Source organism: Caretta caretta, chromosome 10 (assembly GCF_965140235.1).
Source record: "Caretta caretta isolate rCarCar2 chromosome 10, rCarCar1.hap1, whole genome shotgun sequence".
NCBI classification, from domain to species: domain Eukaryota; kingdom Metazoa; phylum Chordata; order Testudines; family Cheloniidae; genus Caretta; species Caretta caretta.
This window is the reverse complement of record NC_134215.1, coordinates 48,254,643-48,279,519: the sequence shown is the minus strand read 5'-3', so window position 1 is coordinate 48,279,519 and position 24,877 is coordinate 48,254,643. Positions and strand designations below refer to the sequence as shown.

General features: G+C 48.3%; 1 protein-coding gene across 3 annotated transcripts; it reads right to left on the bottom strand.

Annotated features, from left to right (window-relative positions):
- Positions 1-1,912: 1,912 nt before the first annotated feature.
- SNX33 (sorting nexin 33) lies at positions 1,913-20,831 on the bottom strand. Of its 3 annotated transcripts, none has more exons than XM_048867523.2 (3): positions 19,735-20,831; positions 17,352-18,905; positions 1,913-2,819 (listed from the first exon to the last, which is right to left on the bottom strand). In XM_048867523.2, the coding sequence occupies exons 2-3, from the start codon at positions 18,817-18,819 to the stop codon at positions 2,566-2,568; spliced, it is 1,722 nt and encodes a 573-aa protein (XP_048723480.1). In that variant the 5' UTR covers positions 18,820-18,905; positions 19,735-20,831; the 3' UTR covers positions 1,913-2,565. The 3 variants fall into 3 exon arrangements, with proteins under 3 accessions (XP_048723480.1, XP_048723479.1, XP_048723481.1); XM_048867522.2 differs by having other exon boundaries at positions 17,352-18,883; XM_048867524.2 differs by having other exon boundaries at positions 17,352-18,883; positions 19,739-20,831.
- Positions 20,832-24,877: the final 4,046 nt, after the last annotated feature.

The following is a 24,877-nucleotide window of genomic DNA, read 5'->3' as shown; positions in this document are numbered from 1 at the left end:
TGAGTCACCAGGGACTGATGTGTTTCATACAACCAAGAGGGACTTGTTGAGTCATCTTGATGTCCTAAGGGTATGTCCTAGACCAGGGGCGGGCAAACTTTTTGGCCTGAGGGCCGCATCGGGTTTTGGAAATTGTATGGAGGGCCAGTTAGGGGAGGCTATGCCTCCCCAAACAGCCAGGCGTGGCCCGGCCCCTGCCCCCATCCCCCGCCCTGCTTCTCGCCCCCTGATGCCCCTGACCCGGGACTCCTGCCCCATCCAACCCCCCCCCGTTCCCTGATGACCCCTCCGGGACCCCTGCCCCATCCACCCCCACCCCCCACACTCCCTATCCCCCAGCTGCCCTGGAACGCTCCTGACTGCCCCCCGCCACCCCATCCAACCCCTCCTCTCATTCCTGACCACCTCCCCCCCCGGGACTCCTGCCCCATCCAACCACCCTTCTCCCTGTCCCCTGACTGCCCCCGGAATCCCTGCCCCTGAGTGCCTGCCCCCCGCTGCCACATCCAACCCCCCCCTTCTTCCTGACTGCCCCCCTGGGAAGCCTCCCCTTCCTGACTGCCCCTATTCAACCCCCTTGTTCCCCACCCTCTGACCGCCCCAACCCTTATCCACACCCCCGCCCCCTGACCACCACCCCGAACTCCCCTGTCCTCTATCCAACCCCCCCTGCTCCCTGTCCCCTTATTGCGCTGCCTGGAGCACCGGTGGCTAGCAGCACGACAGCCATGCCACCCAGAGCACCAGGACAGGCAGCTGTGCAGCCCGGCTGGAGCCAGCCACACCTCAGCGCAGCACAGACACCGGGTCAGGCCGGGCTTTTTTGCAGCTGTGCTGCCCGAGGAGCTTGCAGCCCCGCCACCCAGAGCATTGCGCCAGCGGGGCAGTGAGCTGAGGCTGTGGGGGAGGGGGAATAGCAGGGGAGGGGCCGGGGGCTAGCCTCCCAGGCCAGGAGCTCAGGGGCCAGACAGGAGGGTCCCATGGGCCGGATGTGGCCTGCGGGCTGTAATTTGCCCACCTCTGTCCTAGACGATAGTGCTGGGGAAGAGGTAAGGAACAGGCAGGGAGGATGGTGTCATGGCCAATATGACTCCGGGAAGCTTCATCCTTGCATGAATGCCTGGGAAGGCAACTCCAGCTGCGGATGAAGGGCTCAGAGGAGGTGCGGGAGCAGAAGATGATGGGGACACAGGTCTAAATTCAGCTCTCGGTTACATCAGTGTAAATCCAGTGACTACAATTAAATTACTCCAAATTTATGCTGGTGCAACCAAGGGCAGAATTTGGCCCAGACTCTCTTACCAAGGCCGATAAAGAATTCTTTGCTTTTGATGCTTTAAACCTGACTCAGATAACATCAAGTCAGCAACGTAGAGATAGTGGGCCTGATTCTGCCCTCCCCGGTGTAAACCAGGGATGACTCCATTGAAGGCATGTCAGAGTAAAGCCTGTGTGAGATGAGTCTCAGTCCCAGTGGATTCTGGGGTGGGGAGCTGTGGCGAGAGGATTGGGGAGGGGATATTATTTTGTACCATATGTGTAGTCCCATCCCAACATTCACCTGCTTGTCTCGGGACTGAGCCATATAGAAACAACACTGAGATGGCTCCATAACCTTCCTCACTCTGGAGGCAGAATGATCTTTCCTGGGGCATTTGCTATGTTGCTTTCTTATTCTGAGAGCGGGTCAGTCCAGGATTATTACACTCCTAGGGTTGAAAATGACTGGAGGGCAACCAAGCTACATGTGGAATTTCCAGGAGTCAGTCTGAACATTAGCACTCCAATGCCAACTATCTTGTTGCTAGAGCTGGTCAAAAAGCTGGAAAAACAGTTGTACAGGAAATTTCACAACTGGTTCCATTTCAGGGGGGTTGAAATGGGCCCATTTTCCACAAAAGTTTTGCCGATATTTATATAGTCAACCTTTTATTGAAAGCACTACAGAACATTTTTGGTAAACAGACACAGTCAATAAAGATTTCAGTCCCAATTTCCATAATGGTTTCTAGTAAAAAATTATTGGTAAAAAATCTCACAGAAACTTTTGTGAAAAATGGAAAATTATGACAATTTTAAAAAAAAGTTCCAGTTTTGAATAAAGGCCTTTTTTTCCCATCAGAAAAGCTTTGTGTGTGTAAACTTTTGACCAACTCTACTTGGGATGTAGTGTATTAACCTCCCTACTGTATGGAAACATGTTTCCAGAAGCTAAAGCTTATTGCAAAGAAAGTTAGTGTCATAGAGTCAGTGTCCATTTCGCTTGTGAAAAGTACCTATGTCCTGCCCATAAACTCTGGGAGATGGAATGGGACTGGGGGTCAGTCTATCAGAGAAAGAAGTGGAATGGTCAGCCGGAAGACACGAGTATAACAATTTCCTGCATATCTCTGCAAATTAGTTCAAGGAAAATGGGGAAAAGCCAAATGGAATTTGGACACTGGCATCATGAGTTTCCATTTGTTTTCAGTCCATTTCAAACAGGAAGGTCTGCAGGGCTCCAAGGAGCGAACCACGCAAGTCCAGATGAACAGAGGGAAGCAGATGCATCAGGCGTGGAAGGCATTAGAGGTTGTCATACATGTGTAAAGTTTTTTCCAGCTGCTGGCTGACCCTCTGGTAGAAGATGATCTGTTGTTTCAGGTAGGACTGCATCATTTTCTTGAAGTCCGCTATGCGTCGCTCATGGAAGTGGTTCATCTCCGCCTGGAGGGAAAAGCCGACCACGCGGCAGCGCTTCCGAATCCCATCTGCCTCTTCCTGATCCATCTTCCCCTCGTCACTCATCCGCTGGCTCTCCTTCACCTTGGCAAAGGCTCCTGCAAGGGGGAGAGAAATGAGACACCAAGGGTTAGTAAGATGTAAAGAGCGTGTCCCAGCACTCCCTCTCTCCAGGCTGTACCGTGTCCTCCTCTTCCACCCCAGCATCCCAAGAGAGACGAATGCTCATTGTGAGCAGCAGGAGAGCTACAAATGCATCATGGTCTGGTTCTGTTTCCCCTTGGCTCTAGACCCAGGTCTTTCCCTTCAGGTTCATATACCTACTAATGCCTACACATTCCTATGGTCCTGGAAAAATCCAGCACTCCCTCTGCCAAGCCACACGAATGATGCCCTCCCTCTTCATCCTTAGTCCTTTCCAGTCTCCCAAACATCTGACTATGCGGGACTGAATGAAAACAGGCATCTGGAAAAACTGCATCAATGCAAGGCCTTGAGTGTCGCTTCACTATACAGCCAAGGTACTGGGAAGGCACCAGCGCACTCAAATGTTCCACAGAGAGCTCTGGACAGCCGTGCTGGGAATCACACCCCAGGGGGGCAATCTCTGAGTAAGTATGGCTCCCTGCACAAGAGAAGGAATGGATCCACTGAAGGCCCTGTGTGCTTTAGAGAAGCACAATACTCTAGCACCATTTGCTCTGACTTCGTGGATCAGACAGAGGCTACATTTTCATCAAGGTATGACACAGTTTGGCCCTGCCATGTGGCTAGATCGACATGTGTTAAAACTTTGCTGGGCCACTACCAGGTTTAACAGCCCACTGTTTTCAGAACATACATGGGGCTTTAGTGGATCCTGCACCATCCAGTACATAGCGCATCAGGTTGATCATCAAAAGACCTGTGCTCTGTCTCCAGTTTTCCCATTGTCTTGCTATGTAACCTTCAGCAAGTCACCTAACCTCTATACAGAATCATATAATCATAGAATATTAGCATTGGAAGAGACCTCAGAAAGTCATCTAGTCCAATCCCCTGCTCAAAGCAGGACCAACACCAACTAAATCATCCCAGCCAGGGCTTTGTCAAGCCAGGCCTTATTCCACCACCTCCCTAGGTAACCCATTCCAGTGCTTCACCGTCCTCCTAGTGAAATAGTGTTTCCTAATATCCAACCTAGACCTCCGGCACTGCAACTTGAGACCATTGCTTCTTGCTCTGTTATCTGCCACCACTGAGAACAGCCTAGCTCCATCCTCTTTGGAGCCCCCCTTCAGATAGTTGAAGGCTGCTATCAAATTCCCCCTCACGCTTCTCTTCTGCAGACTAAATAACCCCAGTTCCCTCAGCCGCTCCTCATAAGTCATGTGCCCTAGCCCCCTAATCATTTTCACTGCCCTCCTCTGGACTCTCTCCAATTTGTCCACATCCTTTCTGTAGTGGGGGGCCCAAAACTGGATACAATACTCCAGGTGTGGCCTCATCCGTGCCGAATAGAGGGGAATAATCACTTCCCTTGATCTGCTGGCAATGATCCTACTAATACAGCCCAATATGTCGTTGGCCTTCTTGGCAACAAGGGCACACTGCTGACTCATATCCAGCTTCTCGTCCACTGTAATCCCCAGGTCCTTTTCTGCAGAACTGCTGCTTAGCCAGTTGGTCCCCAGCCTGTAGCGGTGCATGGGATTCTTTCTTCCTAAGAGCAGGACTCTACACTTGTCCTTGTTGAACCTCATCAGATTTCTTTTGGCCCAATTTGTCTAGGTCACTCTGGACCCTATCGCTACCCTGCAGCATATCTACCTCTCCCCCCAGTTTAGTGTCATCTGCGAACTTGCTGAGGGTGCAATTCATCCCATCATCCAGATCATTAATAAAGATATTGAACAAAACCGGCCCCAGGACCGATCCCTGGGGCACTCCGTTTGATACCAGCTGCCAACTAGACATCAAGCCATTGATAACTATCCGTTGAGCCTGACAATCTAGCCAACTTTCTATCCACCTTATAGTCCATTCATCGAATCCATACTTCTTTACCTTGCTGGCAAGAATACTGTGGGAGACCGTATCAAAAGCTTTGCTAAAGTCAAGATATATCACATCCACCTCTTTCCCCATATCCACAGAGCCAGTTATCGCATCATAGAAGGCAATCAGGTTGGTCAGGCATGACTTGCCCTTGGTGAATCCATGTTGACTGTTCCTGATCACCTTCCTCTCCTCCAAATGCTTCAAAATGGATTCCTTGAGGACCTGCTCCATGATTTTGTCAGGGACTGAAGTGAGGCTGACCGGTCTGTAGTTCCCCGGGTTCTCTTTCTTCTCTATTTAAAATATGGGCACTATATTTGCCTTTTTCCAGTTGTCCGGGACCTCTCCCAATTGCCACGAATTTTCAAAGATAATGGCCAATGGCTCTGCAATCACATCAGCCAACTCCCTCAGCACCCTTGGATGCATTAGACTTGGACCCATGGACTTGTGCATGTCCAGCTTTTCTAAATAGTCCTTAACTTGTTCTTTCACCACTGCGGGCTGCTTACCTCCTCCCCATACTGTGTTGCCCAGTGCAGCAGTCTGGGAGCTTACCTTGTCTGTGAAGACCGAGGCAAAAAAAGCACTGAGTACCTCAGCTTTTTCCACATCATCTATCACTATGTTGCCTCCCCCATTTAGTAAGGATCCCACACTTTCCCTGACCTTCTTGTTGCTAATGTACCTGTAGAAATCCTTCTTTTACCCTTCACATCCCTTGCTAGCTGCAACTCCAATCGTGCCTTGGCCTTCCTGATTACACCTCTGCATGCTCTAGCAATATTTTTATACTCCTCCCTAATCATCTGTCCAAATTTCCACTTCTTGTAAGCTTCCTTTTTGAGTTTAAGCTCAGTGAAGATTTCGCTGTTAAGCCAAGCTGGTTGCCTGCCATATTTGCTATTCTTTCTGCACATCGGGATGGTTTGTTCCTGCGCCGTCAATAAGGCTTCTTTAAAATACAGCCAGCTCTCCTGGACTCCTTGCCCCCCCATATTAGCCTCCCAGGGGATCCTGCCCATCAGTTCCCTAAGAGAGTTGTGACAGGGTCGGGCCAGATGGCTACAGGAGAGTAATCCTATTGGGATCCGGGCTACAGGAGAGTAATAGAAGGCAGATATATTAGCCCCGGGTTAAATAGGTCCCTTTTCCCTGGGTAAGGTAATAGGGAAGGTTCCAGAACAATCAGGAACCTTCTGTAGACAATTAAGACAGGCTGATTAGAACACCTGCAGCCAATCAAGAAGCTGCTAGAATCAATTAAGGCAGGCTAATCAGGGCACCTGGGTTTTAAAATGGAGCTCACTTCAGTTTGTGGTGTGCGTGTGAGGAGCTGGGAGCAAGAGGCACTAGGAGCTGAGAGTGAGAACGCAGACTGTTGGAGGACTGAGGTGTACAAGCATTATCAGACACCAGGAGGAAGGTCCTATGGTGAGGATAAAGAAGGTGTTGGGAGGAAGCCATGGGGAAGTAGCCCAGGGAGTTGTAGCTGTCACACAGCTGTTCCAGGAGGCATACAGCATACATCCATACAGCAGCATTCCACAGGGCCCTGGGCTGGAACCCGGAGTAGAATTGCCTAGGTTGCCACCCACTTCTACTTCCCCTACCAATTCTTCCCTGTTTGTAAGCAGCACGTCAAGAGGCGCACGGCCCCTAGTTGGTTCCTCCAGCACTTGTATCAGGAAGTTGTCCCCGAAACTCTCCAAAAACTTCTTGGATTGTGTGTGCACTGCTGTATTGCTCTCCCAGCAGATGTCAGGGTGATTGAAGTCCTGCATTAGAATCAGGGCCTGTGATCTGGAAACTTCAGTTAGTTGTCCAAAGAAAGCCTTGTCTACCTCATCCTCCTGGTCTGGTGGTCTATAGCACATGCCCACCACGACATCACCCTTGTTGCTCTCGCCTCTAAACTTAACCCAAAGACTCTCCACAGGCTTTTCTCCAGTTTCATACTGCTCTCTTACATACAATGCAACTTCTCCACTTTTTCTCCTGTACCTGTGCTTCCTGAACAATTTATACCCATCCATGACAGTGCTCCAGTCATGTGAATTGGCCCTTCAAGTTTCTGTTATTCCAGTCACATCATAGTTCCTTGATTGTGTCAGGACTTCCACTTCTTCCTGCTTGTTTCCCAGGCTTCTTGCGTTCGTGTACATGCACTTAAGATAACTAGCCAATTGCCCTACTTTCTCAGTATGAATCAGGAGACTTCCCGTCTTGTACCCTCCTCCTTGTGTTTCCTCCCGGTATCCCATTTCCCTACGTGTGTACCTACGTGTGAAGAGGGGATAATCATTCTTACTCACATTTGTAAAAAGTGCTTGGAGAACTACTGATGAAGCGAGCTATATAAGGGCCTATTATTCGATTATCATAGACTAGGAATAAATCTACATCACAGCGACCCAGAATGTTAAAGCTGCTAGAAGAGGCAATAGATTAACAGAAGGAAGAAGCGTGAGGTTTTATACAGTGTCTCAGAGATCTCAAGACACCCGACAAAGCAAAGGGTTCAGTTCTAGTAGTGCAGTGACCACAAAGGTGAGATCTGCACATAGCAATAGCTTATGCACCTTTGGATCTGTGGCAGGAGGGATGGGAAAGAAGGATACTCCTGCTGCTTCTTCCTCTTATTGCAAAATAACATGGGGAACTTATCTTCCTCCTGGGCAGCCACCACAGAAGGATAGAACAGACCCCAGTTCATAGATTCATAGATTTTAAGGCCAGAAAGAACCATTATGATCATCTCGTCTGATCTGCTGCATAGCACAGGCCACAGACTCTCACCCAGTAATTCCAGCATCAAGCCAAATTCTCCTCTGAAGGACAATCTCTATAGCAGTGGAGCAGCTCCCGCATATGCAGTGTGATCAATGGGTACAGCAGGCCCAAAGTCTTCAACAACCTTTCATCTCCCAAGTGCCAGGTTCAAACATAGATTAGGTTGCCTGCTCTAAATACAGTAAATTCACCATTGTCCATAGCGGAAGTTTGTCCTTATCACAACAGGCTTTTCTGCTAGATCCCACCATTCAGGTGGGCCTCTCAGGGATTGTTTAAACCTATTCCCAATCATAGTAAACTCTGCTGATATAAGTCACGCATAAACCAAAATAAGATTATGCACACAGGAAGGAGTTTGCTCAGTTGAATGTAACTGGTTTAAAAACCTATTTAAGTTAAACTAGTGCAACTTTCTCATGTGGACAACCTCTTGCGGCAATTTTACACCAGATTAATTCCATTGATTTCAGTGGAGCTACTGCTGATTTACACCAGTGAAAGTCAAAGGACATTCAAATCCTGTGTGTTGTGTATTCTGCTATGTTGTACCTGCTGTGCCTTTATTATTATGTATTCCCATAAACATGCTCATGTGACTAAGATCCTCAAGGCAGAAACCAGTCATGTTTTGACACACTTCACCTGTGTACACCAATGGCACTATATAAATAACAATTACCACAAAAGCACCACACGGTTTGTTATAATAAATAGACCATGGCAGGAGAGGCCAGAAGATCAGCACAGGCTGCTTAGTCAACACCGAGGTGCATTAGCAGAACAGTGCCCAGAAATGAATAGCAGGAACTGCATGTCAGGATGAAGATGCATTGGCGGAGTTCTGTGGGGTCCCAGAGCAGGAGGTCTGAAAGGTCAGGATTCATATGTACTGGCAGAGCTGCATGAAGGCAGCTTCCACAGCACCTGTGTGTCCTATGCTTGGCTCTAGCAATTGCTATCAGGAATTTCCACAGGTACTCTATTCGCCTAGGCAAAAAAAATTAAAACCTCTACTGCCCAAAGAGCAAGGATTGCGGGGAATTAAAGACTTAGCAGCTTAGGAGGACCAGGCATGCCTTTTTGAGACCCTGCTTGAAATCTAACTCGTGTAAGATGTCAGGGGAATCACATCAGCTCCTAACAGAATTTGATACAGTTGTGAAAAATGCTCTGTATGTCTTTGCACTGCTCCAGTACTGCTGAGGAGCATTGCTCTCAGGGGATAAGCAATGTTTCCCCTATCTTATGCCCTATGTCATGCTTGTTCTTCCTCTCCTGTGCAACCCCACGTGCTCCCTAGTGTCAGAAACTTGCCACAGGACCCACTCACTATGCTCCAGAATTTCATATTTCATGGGGGGAAAAAAAAGGGGGGGGGGATTTTCAAAGCCATGAAAGGGGGAATTGGATGGGTGCCCGATTCCCATTAATTTTAATTGGGTGTCCAAATCCCTTAAGCAGCTTTGAAAACCTCACTCTGAGTTTCTGACCCTTACAGTTGTGAAGAAAACCTTCCAAACGTGCACAGAGCAGAGCGGAGCCAATGTGTCTGCTGAGTCAGAGAGCCTCACAGAGCCTGAAGCAGTAGCTCAGAGAAGAGTGAACTGGCCCATCCGATGAAGTGAGCTGTAGCTCACGAAAGCTCATGCTCAAATAAATTGGTTAGTCTCTAAGGTGCCACAAGTACTCCTTTTCTTTTTGCGAATACAGACTAACACGGCTGTTACTCTGAAAACTATTTCACTGCTGACTTTAGCAGAAACAGCCAGCTAGAGTGCTGATCCTGCATTCAAAAACCCTTCAACCCTTCCTCAGCTGCCAAAGCTCCCAGATTCTTCCCCAATGAGTGTTGACATTCACCTGAGGCTGCCATAGCATTTCCAGCCTGCAATATTAAACCGCCACGGAATCAGAGCCCTTGGCACAGAATTTAGGGCGAGTTTGCCACAGACTACATGGGGTCTGGCTCACATTCCCCACAGATCCTCAGACGACCAGTTAAAACACCTCACTCACCCTGCCCCACCAGCAGAGTCCAGCCATACTGCAGAGAGGGCCATCAGCACTTTAGATACCAAGTGGAGGGAGGGAGGGATTAGGCTGTGCCTTTACTCGGTGCCTTTACATGGAGATAGCTATCTCTGTGTAAAACGGTAATGGAGACTAGGCACTATGGTCTTTACCCCAGTGGAGCTAGTTGAGGTAGACCCCAGCTGGAGGAGGAGAACTTAGTGTTGATCCCAGATATGGTTCATCAAGGTACAACTCCCTGTGCCTTTGTCTCCACTAGGATTTTACACCCCGAGAGCGATCTTGAGTTAGCCATCTTGAAGTAAAAACACACCTGTTTCTGCAGTGAACACCTAGCACTAGACAGATCAAGCCTGTCCAGGGATCAGAGGTTAATTTAATCCAAAGATTCACAGCACCTCCCCACCCTTTCCCAAAAATGGCCTCAACCCAACCCTGGAGGGAAGGCATCTAACTACAGTCAGGATCACTAAGTCATCCCAAACCAGATCCAATACCATCCAGCTCCTCCAAACACCCTCCTGATAGGGTCCCTGCCCAGCCGGTACTGGAAAGAGGATGGACTAGATAACCAGATTAGTCATTTCCTTTCCAACATCTAGGATTGAATTATCCAGAGCCCCTGCCACTAGGAACATGACTGAGCCAGAGGCCTCGCCCACCAAGTCTCCCGGATGTTGGACTATCTTTGTGTTCACCTTCACAAACCAGTGACAATGTGGGCATGTGAGATGGCCTAATTCCTTAGGTAACTGGAGTGGTACACTCAGTATAAGACTGCGATGGGGGTATACAAACCTCTCACGGACTGGAAAGGGTTAATGAATTGGCGTGAGCACAATCAGCACCACCCACTACCCCTGCAGTGGGTGTCAGGCCTATAGGAAGAGCGTGAAAGGGGACAGCTTGCTCAGGTATAGCTACCTAGGAAGGAGAGCAGAAAACCAAGTGTTCTCACTTGGGGAAAGAAGCCAGGAACCAGGCAGGACTGTGGCTAGTCAGAGCCTCCCTGGAGGGAAGGCAGACCGGACACTGGACTGTTTGGGTGTATTGGAGACCTGCTGATGCCATGGTAGAGGGTGCCTCACCTGAGGGGAAGGGTGGGGTCTGACAGCTCAGCCACAGGGCAGGTGGTCCATTAACCTCAGAGGGACTGAGAACTAGGACAAAGACTCCTTTATTTTGTGATTATTTGGGGACTGTGACTTTAAACTCTGCTACTTCAGGCGCAAGGGAGCATGGGGCGGGGGTGTCAGTGTTTGAACTTTCATAGTGAAATGGACAGAGAGCTGAGCCACCGGAATGGGCTGAAAACCCCACTGGGGAAACTGAGGTGGAGCGAGTGCAGCACAGGGGACAGTGATCTGATAACAAAGACAACCCCCCAAACTCCTCAGACTTTGAGATGTGTTAGGTCCCTAAAGATCATTTCCACCTTGTCCCCAACCGAGAGCAAGAATTATCTGGAAGATCCTAGTCTCCTCAGACACGTAGGGAAATCCTTCCCAAGCAGCAATACACGCACACAGAATCACCACCATTTCTCATTGTATCCTTTGTTTCCAATGAACCTGGAGGACTACTGCAAAGGAGAATGCATGAACCTCCATTGGACTGCCCAATGGCTAGACGGTTTGACTTTGTTTGTCTGCCCTTATTATTCACTATTTGTAAACGCTCTGTGAATGAGATTTTGTTTGCATGAATATTAACAGATTCAGTGCTCGCCCTGTAAATACGGTTATTTGTATGGGTATGGGGTCATTAGTAATTCACTGATAGTTACGCACTGTACAGGGGTCAGTATCACCATGTTGCACGATGGACACTTGACAAAATTACTGGATTTAGTGACGGACATTGGCGGGGGGGGAAGGGCGCTCCCGGCTGAGGCAGGGGGTCGGGATGTGGGTCCCGGAGTGGAACCAGAAATGAGGGGTTCAGGGTGTGGGAAGGTGCTCTGGGCTGGCGCAGGGGGCTGGGGTGTGTGGGGGCTCCAGCTGGGGGTGTGCAGGCTCTGGAGTAGGGCTGGGGATGAGGGGTTTACGGTGTAGGAGGGTGCTCCGGGCTGGGACCAAGGAGTTCGGAGGGTGGGAGGGGTATCAGGGCTGGGGCACGGGAGTGGAGCACGGGGGTGTGTGTGCAAGCTCCAAGCAGCGCTTACCTCCAGCAGCTCCTGGAAGTAGCAGCATGTCCCTCCTCCGTCTCCTATGCGGAGGCGTGGCCAGGTGGCTCTGCGCGCTGCCCCATCCACAGGCGCTGCCCTCACAGCTCCCATGGGATGGGGGGCAGAGGCAGCATGCCTGCAGAGCTGCCTGGCCGCACAACAGCAGGGACAGGGAGTCACTTGTGGGGAGCCGCCCGAGGTAAGCACCCCCACAGATCTCAAAATTTTTACCACAGACACTTGTGTCCGTGTATGGACACATTGCCGACCCCTGGCTCTGTACTCCTGTTTAAGAAGTTTCAGTCCTTCTGATCAAGGGAGCAGAAAAAATCCCATGTGACCAGACACCATGATTAGTCAAATAGAACAACTTACAAACAAGCCACATGTTTGCACAGCCTGTTCAAAGAATCCCCAGTTGCATATGGATTCGAAAAATCTAAGTCTGTTTAGGAAAAGAATAAAAGGGTAAATTTTCAATGAACTCTGGGCCTTACTCTCTGCTGGCTTCTTGTCCAAAGTGGATGTAATGTAGAGCTCAGCAGGAACCAGAGTTTATGTTTTGTAGGAAATTCCACAATTTCAATTTTTTTCCCCATTCTAAAATGGACAACAAACTAAATATTTCCTGTGAAAGAAAATCCCCCTCAAAAAATTGTTTTGGAGTCAACAGAAATGTTTCCTTTCGATAAAATCAAACTATTTCCTTCCAATTTCAACCATTTAATTTTTTTTAATTTTTGTTTTTAATATGAAAAACAATGAATTTTGTTTCAAAATGAACAATTGAAATGGACCATTTGGGAAATATCAAAATGAGACATTTCAATGTCATCGAGAACCTTCATTTCATTTCTTTCTAAAGAAAATTTCATCAAAATGACACATTTTTCAAAACATGTTAATTTTAACCAAAATGGCAATTGTTTGTCAAAAAAAAGACATTATGATTAAAAATTTCCAAACAGCTCTAGTGTAAAGTGCTGCCAAATCAAGATGATAGTGTTTCACCCTCACTTTGCAGGGGGGTAACTTACTGCAAACCAGAAGAGTCAGACTCATTCTTAGAAATGAACAATTCTACTGGCCTTGATTTTAAAATGCAGTGATTGCAAAGGATAGTGCTCTGTGTCAGAGGCAAGTCAAAATGGGCTTCACAAGGCACTTTATTATTTATATCAAAAGGAGTACCTCGACGCCCTGATCAGGACCCCATTGTGCTAGGCAGTGTACATGCACATAACAAAAAGTCAGTCCCTGCCCCAAAAAGCTGACAGTCAAGTAGCCACTTCACGGGCAGATACAAGAGTCCTCTTTCAATTTTGCTTTAGCTTCTGAGGGTTGAACTAATAGACAGAGCTTTTCCCTCTCTGATTTCTGACTTTTAGGCCTTGCCTAGCTTAGAATGTTTGGTCATGTTGTAGCTCTGTTTAATTGATCGCCAATTCACCTGAGCTAACTAAGGCCTTGTCCATACACAGAAGTTGTACCAGTTTAACTGAGGCCTTGTCCACATGCAAAAGTTGCAATAGTTTCACTGAAATCAGTTTTCAGACTGATTTAAATGAATGCAAACCCCTAGGTGAACCCTCTAATTTTGGTTTAAGGTGGCTTATTTTGGTTTAGCTTAAAGCTGTTCCTAATTGACTTGAGTTAAATCAAAATAACCCTGGTTTAAGCCAAAATAAGAGCATCCACATAGCCTTTTGCACCAGTTTAACTAAATCGGTTTTAAATACACCATCAATTCAATTGCTGCAACTTTCTCATCTAGACAAGCTCTAACATGAGTGTAAATGCAAATGATGGCACTCCACCTATGTTTAATCTTGGGCATGATTCACCCTAAGGCTCCGGGAGGGTCAAAGGAAAAATGATGCAGGCAGAGAAACAGGTCTGAAAGTCATAATGAGCCATAAAGTGAGCCACAACCAGGAACACTTTCTGTGGAATAACTAATTTAGCATTTACACTCAAGTTCACTGGAAATTAACTAGCTTACATGACACCATGAACAAAAGTCACCATCTAGACAAGTCTTTTGGGGGGGGGAGGTAGCTGATGCTAGTGGGAAAGGCTGTTTCTATTTTTTTTTAAATTCTGCGAGAAGGAATTCTGTTCGGCTGTTTGCTGCATTCCTCTCCCCCGTTCTTGAGCTCTAAGTCTATTTGCATGAAAACAGAATCTCTCCTTCCTAAGAGTTTCTATGAAGGCCAGCTGCGTGCGCCTGACCTGAGGTTAGAGTCCTCTGTTTGTGACAGCACAGTAGGCTGCCGGTGGAACTTAACATGATGTCACAAACAGAGGATTATGACTCCTGCTCAGGATGTTGCAGGAACAGAAGCTCTCTTTAGAAACAAAGGTTCTAATCTAAGCCAAACCCTGCCCTTGGTTACAGCCACAAGCCTCGTTCAGGGCAGATTCTGGGCCCTACTTTCATACAAAAGTCCTTAGTAATAAAGAATGAGTGGAAAGAAATATAGAAAATCTTGAAGATTAAATTCCATCTTGGGGTACAGCTGAACAGTGGGGTACAGTGAAGGCAGCTGAGTGATACCGAAGAGGAATTTGGCTCCCAAGTTTTAAGAAGAATTGTTTCTAGCTGAAATCTATTATCCAGGTTTTCTGGGGGGTTGTAGCTGCTCTCCCGGGGTAAATTCTGCCATCGTCACACACAGAAAGTAGCACTTTACTCCGTTAGTAGTGCCATTCATTCCAGTGGAGCTACTTACAGTAGCAAGGTTCTTCTGAGGACACATCTACACTACAAAATGTTGTCAACCTGACTTACGTCGGCATACAGCCACCGCAGTTATTAAATCACTTGTGTGTGGACTTGGCTGCTTGTGTCAGCCGTGCACGTCCGCACCAGGAGCGCTTGTGTCGATTGTATTGGCAATGTGGGGCATTGTGGGACAGCTCCTGAAAGCCAGTAACAGTCAATGTAAGCAAGGCAGTGTCTACACTGACACTGCATCAACCTAATTACGTCGACCATGACTCTCTGCCGCTCGGAAAAGTGGTGTTACTAAATCGGCACAGCTAGGTCGATGCAAGGCAGCTTACGTCAAACTAACCCTGTAGTGTAGATCAGGCCTCAGTTTAAGGGTGGCTCTCTCAGCATTTAGCAGGACACTTCCTCATGAACACATAAGCATTTTTTTTTACCTGCAAGCCAGGTGTGACTCACTGTTCTGGTAAGATAAACCAGATCCCACACATAAGCCGCAGCCCTTCTGTCCGTGCTATGGCTTCCTGGATACTTACAATGGCATTGTAGAAAACCACCTAACAGCCCAGCCTTCCTGCCTGTACCTTTTACTGGCAAAATATTTGCCCTAGAGTGAAATCAGAGCTGGATCCTCTTGCCAATTTCCTCCCCTTGGATGGAAATGCAAGCCAGGGGGGCTGGCAACCCCGAAGGAAGACAGTCTATGGGTAGATTTTTCTCCAGTGGGAGTTAGGTGCCTGTGCTTTTGGAAATCTATCCCTCTGTGAAGGACAAGGCTGTTTTCTCTTGAGCAGGCATTTTGTTCCTGCAGCACCTCCAACCTGGGCTTCCTGGGGTTGTTTACAATGCAGTACCTCTTGTTTTGCCACATGTCCCCGAAACACCCAAATGTCTCACTTTCGCCAGGCCACATATGAACAGAGGAGGGAGCCTGGCACAAGCAGTTGGACTTCTGAGATTGAAAGGGACTGCCTTTCCCCAAGTGCACTACTTTCTGTAGTGATTCTCACAACTCTGCTGCTAGCCAAACACAGACAGAAACAGTGTGTTCAGGAATCCAGGCCTCACCAAGACTCTGACGCCCACTACTCTGACAAGCAGCATGCCAAGACTTTGTGCTGGCCTTGTTACTCCCACCTCGCCAACGATCGTCTCCTGTTTCCTGCGCACTCTCTGTCCTCTTCTGGGATAAGACAAGATTCTCCAGCTCTCTGGCCCAACTGGGCAGCCAGCTCTGCACTGGCAGACATGGGGCAATGAATTTCCAAGAGGTCTTGCTCTCTGTACTCTGAGGCTCTCTGAGAGGAGCTAACAGAGGCCTTGGGCTTCCCTAGAAGCAAATGACTGTGTAGGCTCAGAGAAAACATGATCCTAGCCACCTGCAGAAGGTGCCCTGGGCTGCTCCCTGCAACCAGCATCGCAAATCCGAATGCATCACAATCAGCTCTGCCAGTGTGGGGAAACGGGGATTTATCTGTCGCTAGATTTCCTTTCCACACATTACTGGAGAGACTGAGGATACTTAATCAAGGTCTCATTATCTTAATGTAGGAAATGAGAAAGGAGGAGGAGGAGCTGTCTGGTCCTGGTCATGAGGTGATTCTTAAGCAGGGTTCATTCAAGAAAGTCCCTGTCAGGGCTGAACTCCCCAGCGAGGAGCCAATCACAGGGCTGCCAAAATGCACTCCGCTTCCCCTTCTAAGTGTGAGTCGGTGGGAGGGAAATTAGGCCTGGTGCCGCAGCCAGAGTCAGGTAAAATGTCAGACGGTCACATGGAATGCCAAGAAATATAGGGCATTAAGCAGCAGCACATCTGACTTCTGCATAAGGCAGATCCTGGCCCATATCCTGGTCCCAGAGATTCAAACAACCCTTTCCAGAGGCAGCATGGTCTAGGCCAGTGGTTCTCAAAGCCAGTCCGTCCTTTGTTCAGGGAAAGCCCCTGGCGGGCTGGACCGGTTTGTTTACCTGCCGCGTCCGCAGGTTCGGCCAATGGCGGCTCCCACTGGCCGCGGTTCGCCGCTCCAGGCCAATGGGGGCTGCGGGAAGGGCGGCCAGCAAGTCCCTTGGCCCACGCTGCTTCCCGCAGCCCCCATTGGCCTGGAGCGGCAAACCGCGGCCAGTGGGAGGCGCCATCGGCCGAACCTGCGGATGTGGCAGGTAAACAAACCGGTCCGGCGCGCCAGGGGCTTTCCCCGAACAAGCGGCGGACCGGCTTTGAGGACCACTGGTCTAAGAGACTGAATATGAGGCTGGGAGAAACAACACTTGAGATCTTCCACAGACTCACTGTGTGCCTTGGGGAAGTCACTTAGGCCCAAATTTCCTGAAGTGGCCTCTAATATTAGCTGTTCAACTTTAAACACCTCAGCAACTTGCAAAGTACGGTGCATCCATGACTCCAGCTGAAGTCCCCAGGGGCAGGAGATACTAAGGTCCTCTGAAAACCAGGCTCTGGACCTTTCCAAATTTGGCACCCAGAAAAACGAAGCACCTAAAATTCCAGGTCCCTGTCGATACCTTGGACTCCAATTTAATTGTTCTCAGGTTCCCCGGATGTAAAATGAGAGCAATAATGTGGACCTGCCTCCTAGGACTAATAGGAGGTTGAATTAGTTAATGGGGGCACAGCATTTTTAAAGGCAAAGTACCATGAAACTTCTATAAGAGTCTGCCTACCTCCTGTCTTGAGAGGCCACCCCAGATTGTCCCCAACGGAATGCAGTCCAATCCTGCTCCACCTTCAGGAGAAGGGCACCTCCATTAAACAGCCAAACCTTGCCTTTCCCTTGGGCGGTCTCCTGAGACAGGCTCATCATGGCAGCAACTGAGGCCCAGAGAAAGCTGCATCTGGGCATGGCTTACCTTTCTGAAGATGAATGATGTCTGGGAAGTTGGAGAGGAGACCTTGGTATAAGGAGAGTGTGTCCAGCATGAGGAAAAGGTCGTTCTTGGGCTGCTCGGCGAACATCTCCCCAACGGTCTCGTACGTCTTGCCTGTGTGCGAGATGGCGTTGTTGAGCGCATCCGAACTGTAGGGCGGGTCCATCTGGAAGGAGTAGCTGATGGCTTGGAAAGCGTTGCCTAGCTTCTGGAACTCCTTCCGGAACCCCCCCACATGCTTGCGCACCAGCTCCGAGGCCACGTTGGTCAGTTGCAGGACGCTGTCGTCCATCTTCTTGCTGAAGGCCTTGAAAGAGTCCACCCGGTCTTCCACGTCCTGCAGGTCCTGGTGCTCTGTGGGGATCTGAAAGGTCAGCAGGAAGCTGGCCCCCACCATCTCATCCTTCTCTGCCCGCCGCTTGCCCATCTTCCACTGCTTGTCATCGCGGCAAGTGAGGAAGTGCTGGAAGCCCTCGTACTGGGACAGCACCGGATGGCTGGTCATGTGATCCATCCACAAGATCAGCCTCCGCTTGCGCTTCTCGATGAAGTCCTCCTCGAAGCGCCCAGTGGCCTGCTTCTCGGGCAGGTGGGGAACTGAGATCACTGTGAACTTGTTCAGCAGGCGGTTGTACAGCCAGTCAAAGTGCTTGTACCGCCGGTAGACCGGCGCATTGATGCTGCTGGGGGTCAGCTTGTAGGAGATGTAGCTCTTGATGCCCTTGAATTTCGTTTGCTTGGTGGGCTCCTCCACAGAGCAGATGAAAGGGTGCGGGTTGGCTCTCCACTGAGGGCCCTTGGAACCCATCTCGATGGTGTAGGTCTCAGCGATCTTGGACATCATGGGCACATCTCCCAGGATAAAGGCCTCCACCCCAGAGCGGACGAAACAGGAGAAGCGGTTGAGGTTCCGCCCCACCACGCTGCCCCTCTTGGAGGAACTGATGCTGTCCTGCCTCTCCAAGGCCGGCTTGGGACGATAGCCAGCATTCTGGTGGGGGTACGCCGCAGGGTACTGCAGGCTAGGGGAGGGGTGCCCATTGGTGCCAGGGCTTCCCTGCGGCTCTTCCACCACTGTGCAGCCATCATCCCAGTCGTCCCAGTCATCATCATCATCATCCTCAAAGCTGCCCTGGTGGGAGGTGTTGGTGTTGGAAGGGGGAATGTAGAAGGACTCATTCCCAGGGGAGCTAGCTGGACTGTTTGAATAGTCTGTATAACTGGAGCTCGACCGGGACCTGAGGATCTTGACGTAAGAGGCGGGGAAGATGCCAGTTTCTCCTCGGCTGTTCTTGCCCTGCAGCCACCCGTCCAGGGAGTTTTCGCTGAAGATCACCAACTCCTCATTCTCCTGGATGCTGATCTCTTCTTTGTTTTCACTCTGGAAGTTGTAAAGTGCTCTGGCTTTCAATGCCATGACTGCTCCCTGGAGGACTGTATAACTTGACATCCCCCAGGACCACCACTAACCAACACCTCAGATGCTTCAGCAGTCAGAGACACAGTCTTATAATCTGTAAAACACCGGTTTATAATCTGTAACAGTGATGTGGAAAGGAGTTTAGTTGAATTCACCTTGAAGTAACAAAAATATATATGTTTATATTTTTTTCTAATTTTTTTTAACTTCAAGGCCTATACATTCACACCGCCGTCTAAATTCATCTGTTAAAAATGGCATTCCTAGGGCAATCAAACATGTTTTGCACCCTCCATTTAGGTGATATAGGCCTCAGTCAGATGGACACACATCCATAAAGTTGTCAGCTCCATGTAGATTTTATCTAGCTGGCAGTTTGTCTCTGCGCTGTCCACCTTTCGTGTTTGAATTTACATTAAAAACATCCCCAAAATAATCTTGCTCAAATACAAGAAATCAAAAATCCCCCCCCCCTTTTTTTTGCTGGAATTCTCTTTTTTAGGGATTAAGAAAAAAATTATAAATCTTGACCCATCTTCCAAAAAGCATATCCAGTGCAATTCAGAATCACAGTGCTTGAAAAATACCTTTAAAAAAAGGCAAAACAAAACAAAAGCACAACCTTAAATGATCCCAACACAAGTATTTTGCAATTCCTGATGGGGCTGATTTTTTGAAATCCACAAACCTCCAGGGGGGTGGAGGAAACTAAAAAGCCAAAAAGCAATCCAAGCTTGAATGTGTCACGCCTCTCACACAGTAATAACAACACAGTCGCCTAAAAATCCCCACCCTCTTCAAGAAGATGTTAAAAGTTCACGCGAAGTTTAAAAACTGAGACAAAAAGAGAAGTAACTGGGCTCTTCCGGGATAGGGAATCTTTAAATCACGTTTACAACCCAAATTGGCAAGTGCTAAGTAAAAAGGGAAGGATTTGCCACTCACCCACCGACACAACGTTAGACAAGCCCCTGATGAGGGCTGAAAGATTTTAGAGTCAGATCCATCGATTCCGTCTGAATCCTGTTTGGCAAAGGGGTTTCTTTTGTTGGGATTATTTCCTGACCAGTTCCTCTCTGCGCCCTGAAATTGATAGCCAGAGCAAATAATAATCCAGCCCTTTGGGGAGGAAACAAAAAACAACCATCAAAAATGTGGCAAATTCCCTTCTCTTCAAACGAGCTGCACACAAGACCCACCGAAGTTCCTTCCAAACGCTGCAGTGTTTCCAGGATGAAAAACCAAAGCGCCAGGCAGGGAAGCAGCGATCCACTGGATCCCTCCTTCGGAACACTCCCTGCAGCTTTTGGGGTCAACAACAATGAAGTTTCCCAAGTCCAGTGATTGCAGGGGAGTGGGGTGGGGATGTGACTCCGTTTTCTTGTGTCCGGGAGATGAAGAGCGGGGAGGGGGCGGGGGGGGGGGGGGGAAGCTGCCTAAAGAATTCAGCAAAACAGAGGCACTTCCGTTTGGAGAGACAGATAAAGCCAGGAGACACACTCTCTCCAGGCTGCGCTGGGCGAAAAGATCTCTACTCTGGTCCCAGTTCTGGCTGCTGGGGAGCTGCGCCTTGCGGGGAGACCTGGAGGCCCAAACAACCACATGTGCCCCTTCAGACCCCCTTCTCCAGGGGCAAGGACCGGTCACCTCCAGAAGAGCTCTCCTCCCTTCTCTCCATCTTGCCGAGCCACCAGCCGGGATCAGCTCCAGCCAAAGCTCTGCGCGCACAAGATGATCCCGGCCTCCGCAGTTCTTGCGCAGGGCGCTTATGCAGGAGAAGCCCCAGCCTCTGGGCTCCTCCTCCCGGCTCTGAGCTCCCAGGTCCCGCTCGTGCCGCGGAGTTTTCCTTGTTGATTCCTTCCTGCGCCTGCTGTTTTGGGGAGCTGCCTGTTGCAGCCTGGGGTCTCCCCTTTCCCTGTTGGCTCTGCCCCACAGGTGCCCCTGGATTCCTCTGCCCCGCTCCACAGCTGGGTCCCTCTCACACTCCAGCCTTTTCCATGACGCAAGGGAGGGAGGCGAAGCTCGAAAGTTTAAAAAGCCTTCAGGCGAACACAGAGCCAGGCAGCGGGGAGCCCAGCTAGGTCACAGGCTGCCCTCTACAGGCAGCCAGCACAGCTGGCCCAGCGGGACTGGGTTTCTTATCAATGGCGGGCATTTATCTTCCCGCGTATCAGAGGGCCTGATGCACAGCTGGATCGGAGCTCTTCCAGAATTCAGGGGTGTTCAGAGCTGGGGCGGGTAATACTTAGCTTTTCATCTGTAGATATCAACCTGCTTTACAAAGGAGGTCAGTGTCATTACCCCATTTTACAGATGGGGAAACTGAGGCACAGATGGTTAGGTGACTTGTGTAAGATCTCCCAGCAGGCCAGTGGCAGAGATGGGAATAGAACCCAGGTCTCCTGACTCCCAGTCCAGTGCACTAGCCACAAGGGCACACTGCCAATTCCCTTATTATAAGTCAATAATTTTAATAATTATTGTTATAATAAAAACATACAACCTAGAGCTTGATTTTCTGTCCTTTGCACAGGTACAAACAAGGAACAACTCCATTAAAGTCAATGGAGTCACACCGATGTAAACCTGGAGTAAGTGGAGAATTGGACCCCTAGTGTGTCATATCTCCTCTGCCTGTCTAATTAGGACTCCAGTCCTGCAAGTTGCTCCCCATAAATGAACGTGGTCCCACATGGAGCCCCACTGGAACAGCGTGCAGGATCAGGGCCTTAGATTAGATTTCACTGGTGCAGGGAGTATCTGTATTTGAGGGCTTGTATCACGCCTGGCACATTATCTGTGCTTAAAAATAGTAATTAATTAATGTCTACATTTCCCCAAATAGGTACTGGACCCAAGGGCGTCACTACAAATAACTGCAGGAAACACTGGTATTTCCATGTGCCCTGTGTGATCGCAGGAACAGAACATCACGTGAAGACTGGGGCTCCTTCTATTTAGTTTTTGTTTAGTGCTTTATCATTTTTATTGAACGCAAAAGCTGGTGCGTTCACTGAGACACATGGAGCTGAATTCAGACCGTGTGCAGGAGGCAAAATGCAGAGCCAATGGAGCTGCTCCTGCTGACTGGAGGTCTGAATGCGGTCCATACTGTGTTAATTTCTAGTGAGATACCTGAGACTGTAAATACAAAGAAACAAGGAAAGGGGCGAGTTTCTCAACTTTCTCAGCTCATCCACTCATCCTACTTTATAGGAAGTAAACAAAAGTGAAGTCTGTGAGGACCTAGCCAAGAGAAACAGTGTGCTCTCCTTTAATCAGTCCAACACCTATGTTTTAATACACACATTTTCTGGCTTTATACATCCTAGCTTCAGGTACTAATTGTTCTTTTGTTTTGTTTATCACCTTAGAATCATAGAATCATAGAATATCAGGGTTGGAAGGGACCCCAGAAGGTCATCTAGTCCAACCCCCTGCTCGAAGCAGGACCAATTCCCATTTAAATCATCCCAGCCAGGGCTTTGTCAAGCCTGACCTTAAAAACCTCTAAGGAAGGAGATTCTACCACCTCCCTAGGTAACGCATTCCAGTGTTTCACCACCCTCATAGTGAAAAAGTTTTTCCTAATATCCAATCTAAACCTCCTCCCCTGCAACTTGAGACCATTACTCCTCGTTCTGTCATCTGCTACCATTGAGAACAGTCTAGAGCCATCCTCTTTGGAACCCCCTTTCAGGTAGTTGAAAGCAGCTATCAAATCCCCCCTCATTCTTCTCTTCTGCAGACTAAACAATCCCAGCTCCCTCAGCCTCTCCTCATAAGTCATGTGTTCTAGACCCCTAATCATTTTTGTTGCCCTTCGCTGGACTCTCTCCAATTTATCCACATCCTTCTTGTAGTGTGGGGCCCAAAACTGGACACAGTACTCCAGATGAGGCCTCACCAATGTCGAATAGAGGGGAACGATCACGTCCCTCGATCTGCTCGCTATACCCCTACTTATACATCCCAAAATGCCATTGGCCTTCTTGGCAACAAGGGCACACCTTCAAAAAGCTTTATTTTTATAGGGTGGTCTGTGCTGGTTGGTTCGCTATGATTTGCATAAGCAGATTCTACATGAGATATTTTCATACAGTATCATGGCAGGGTGGTTAATAGCTGATTTTTAGAGCTCTGCTCCCAAACTTCAATCCTGTCAGCTTTAAAGGGCCAGATTCAGCATTACCCAGCACCTTGTTTAGTCATTTGCACCTTATGCAAATTTTACACCGATTCTGTGGTGGTGTAAATAACTACAGAATGCCCTTTGTCTCTTTCACCCGCTCCCAACTTCATGCCTTCATCACTGGACCAATCAACTTTCACTCAGGGCCCAATCTCACAAGGTGCTGAGCACCTTCAACTCCTATGGAAGGTAGTGTGAGTGGTGGCATCCAGCATCTCCCAAGAGGAACTCAGCACCTTACAGAATCAGGCCATTTCTTTTATCATTCAAATCACTCCTAAACAAGAGCTGGCCAAAAGTTTTTGGTTGAAAATTTTTGCTGAAAAATGCAAATTCAGCTACACCAAAACATTTTGCGAATTCATGCCAGTTTTGAAGTTTGTTTCCAAGAAAAACTATTCTGAAAAAATCAATTGGTATGAAAAAAAAATTGGTATGAAATGACTTTATTGTTTCAAAATTTCCTTTATTTTTTTTCAAAGTTCAAAAGTGTTAAAACATGTCTGAATTCTAAACAAAACATTTTGCTTGACCTGAAATGAAATAGGTTTTCACATAAGAATGGCCATACTGGGTCAGACCAAAGGTCCATCTAGCTCAGTATCCTGTCTTCCAACAGTGTCTTCTGCCAATGCCAGGTGCCCCCAGAGGGAATGAACAGAACAGGTGATCACCAAGTGATCCATCCCCTGTCGTCCATTCCCAGCTTCTGGCAAACAGAGGCTACGGACACCATCCCTACCCATCCTGGCTATAGCCATTGATGGACCTGTCTTCCATGAATTTATCTAGTTCTTTTTTGAACCCTGTTATAGTCTTGACTTTTCAATTTGCCAAAAATTTGGAAAATGTTTGTTATTGGTCCGACTCGAAACTAATTTTTTTTGCACTTTTTGAAATTGCCACCCAATTGAAATATCCCACAGCTCTGCTCCTAACAATCCACTGGTCCCACAAGGCCAAAGTGTGCAACCATCGCAACCCAACGCTGCTGTCTGCTACCAGAAAGGAGTACTTGTGGCACCTTAGAGACTAACAAATTTATTTGAGCATAAGCTTTCGTGAGCTACAGCTCACTTCATCGGATGCATTCAGTGGAAAATACAGTGGGGAGATTTATATACATAGAGAACATGAAACAATGGGTGTTACCATACACACTGTAACCAGAGTGACCACTTAAGGTGAGCAATTACCAGCAGGAGAGCGGGGGGGGGGGGGGGGCATTGGCAGAGGGGCATTGGTCAAACTGGACAGTCTCTACGTAAAAGAATAAATGGACACAAATCAGACGTCAAGAATTATTCAAAAACCATTTGGAGAACACTTCAGTCTCTCTGGTCACTCGATTACAGACCTAAAAGTGGCAATACTTCAACAAAAAAACTTCAAAAACAGACTCCAAGGAGAGACTGCTGAATTGGAATTAATTTGCAATCTGGATACAATTAATTTAGGCTTGAATAGAGACTGGGAGTGGATCGGTCATTACACAAAGTAAAACTATTTCCCCATGTTTATTCCCTCCCCACCCCCCACTGTTCCTCAGAGATTCTTGTCAACTGCTGGAAATGGCCCACCTTGATTATCACTACAAAAGGTCCCCCCCCCCCCCGCGTAATAGCTCACCTTAAGTGATCACTCTGGTTACAGTGTGTATGGTAACACCCATTGTTTCATGTTCTCTATGTATATAAATCTCCCCACTGTATTTTCCACTGAATGCATCCGATGAAGTGAGCTGTAGCTCACGAAAGCTTATGCTCAAATAAATTTGTTAGTCTCTAAGGTGCCACAAGTACTCCTTTTCTTTTTGCGAATACAGACTAACACGGCTGCTACTCTGAAACCTGTCTGCTACCAGTGTCATTTACACGGTATCTATTTGTGCCTTTA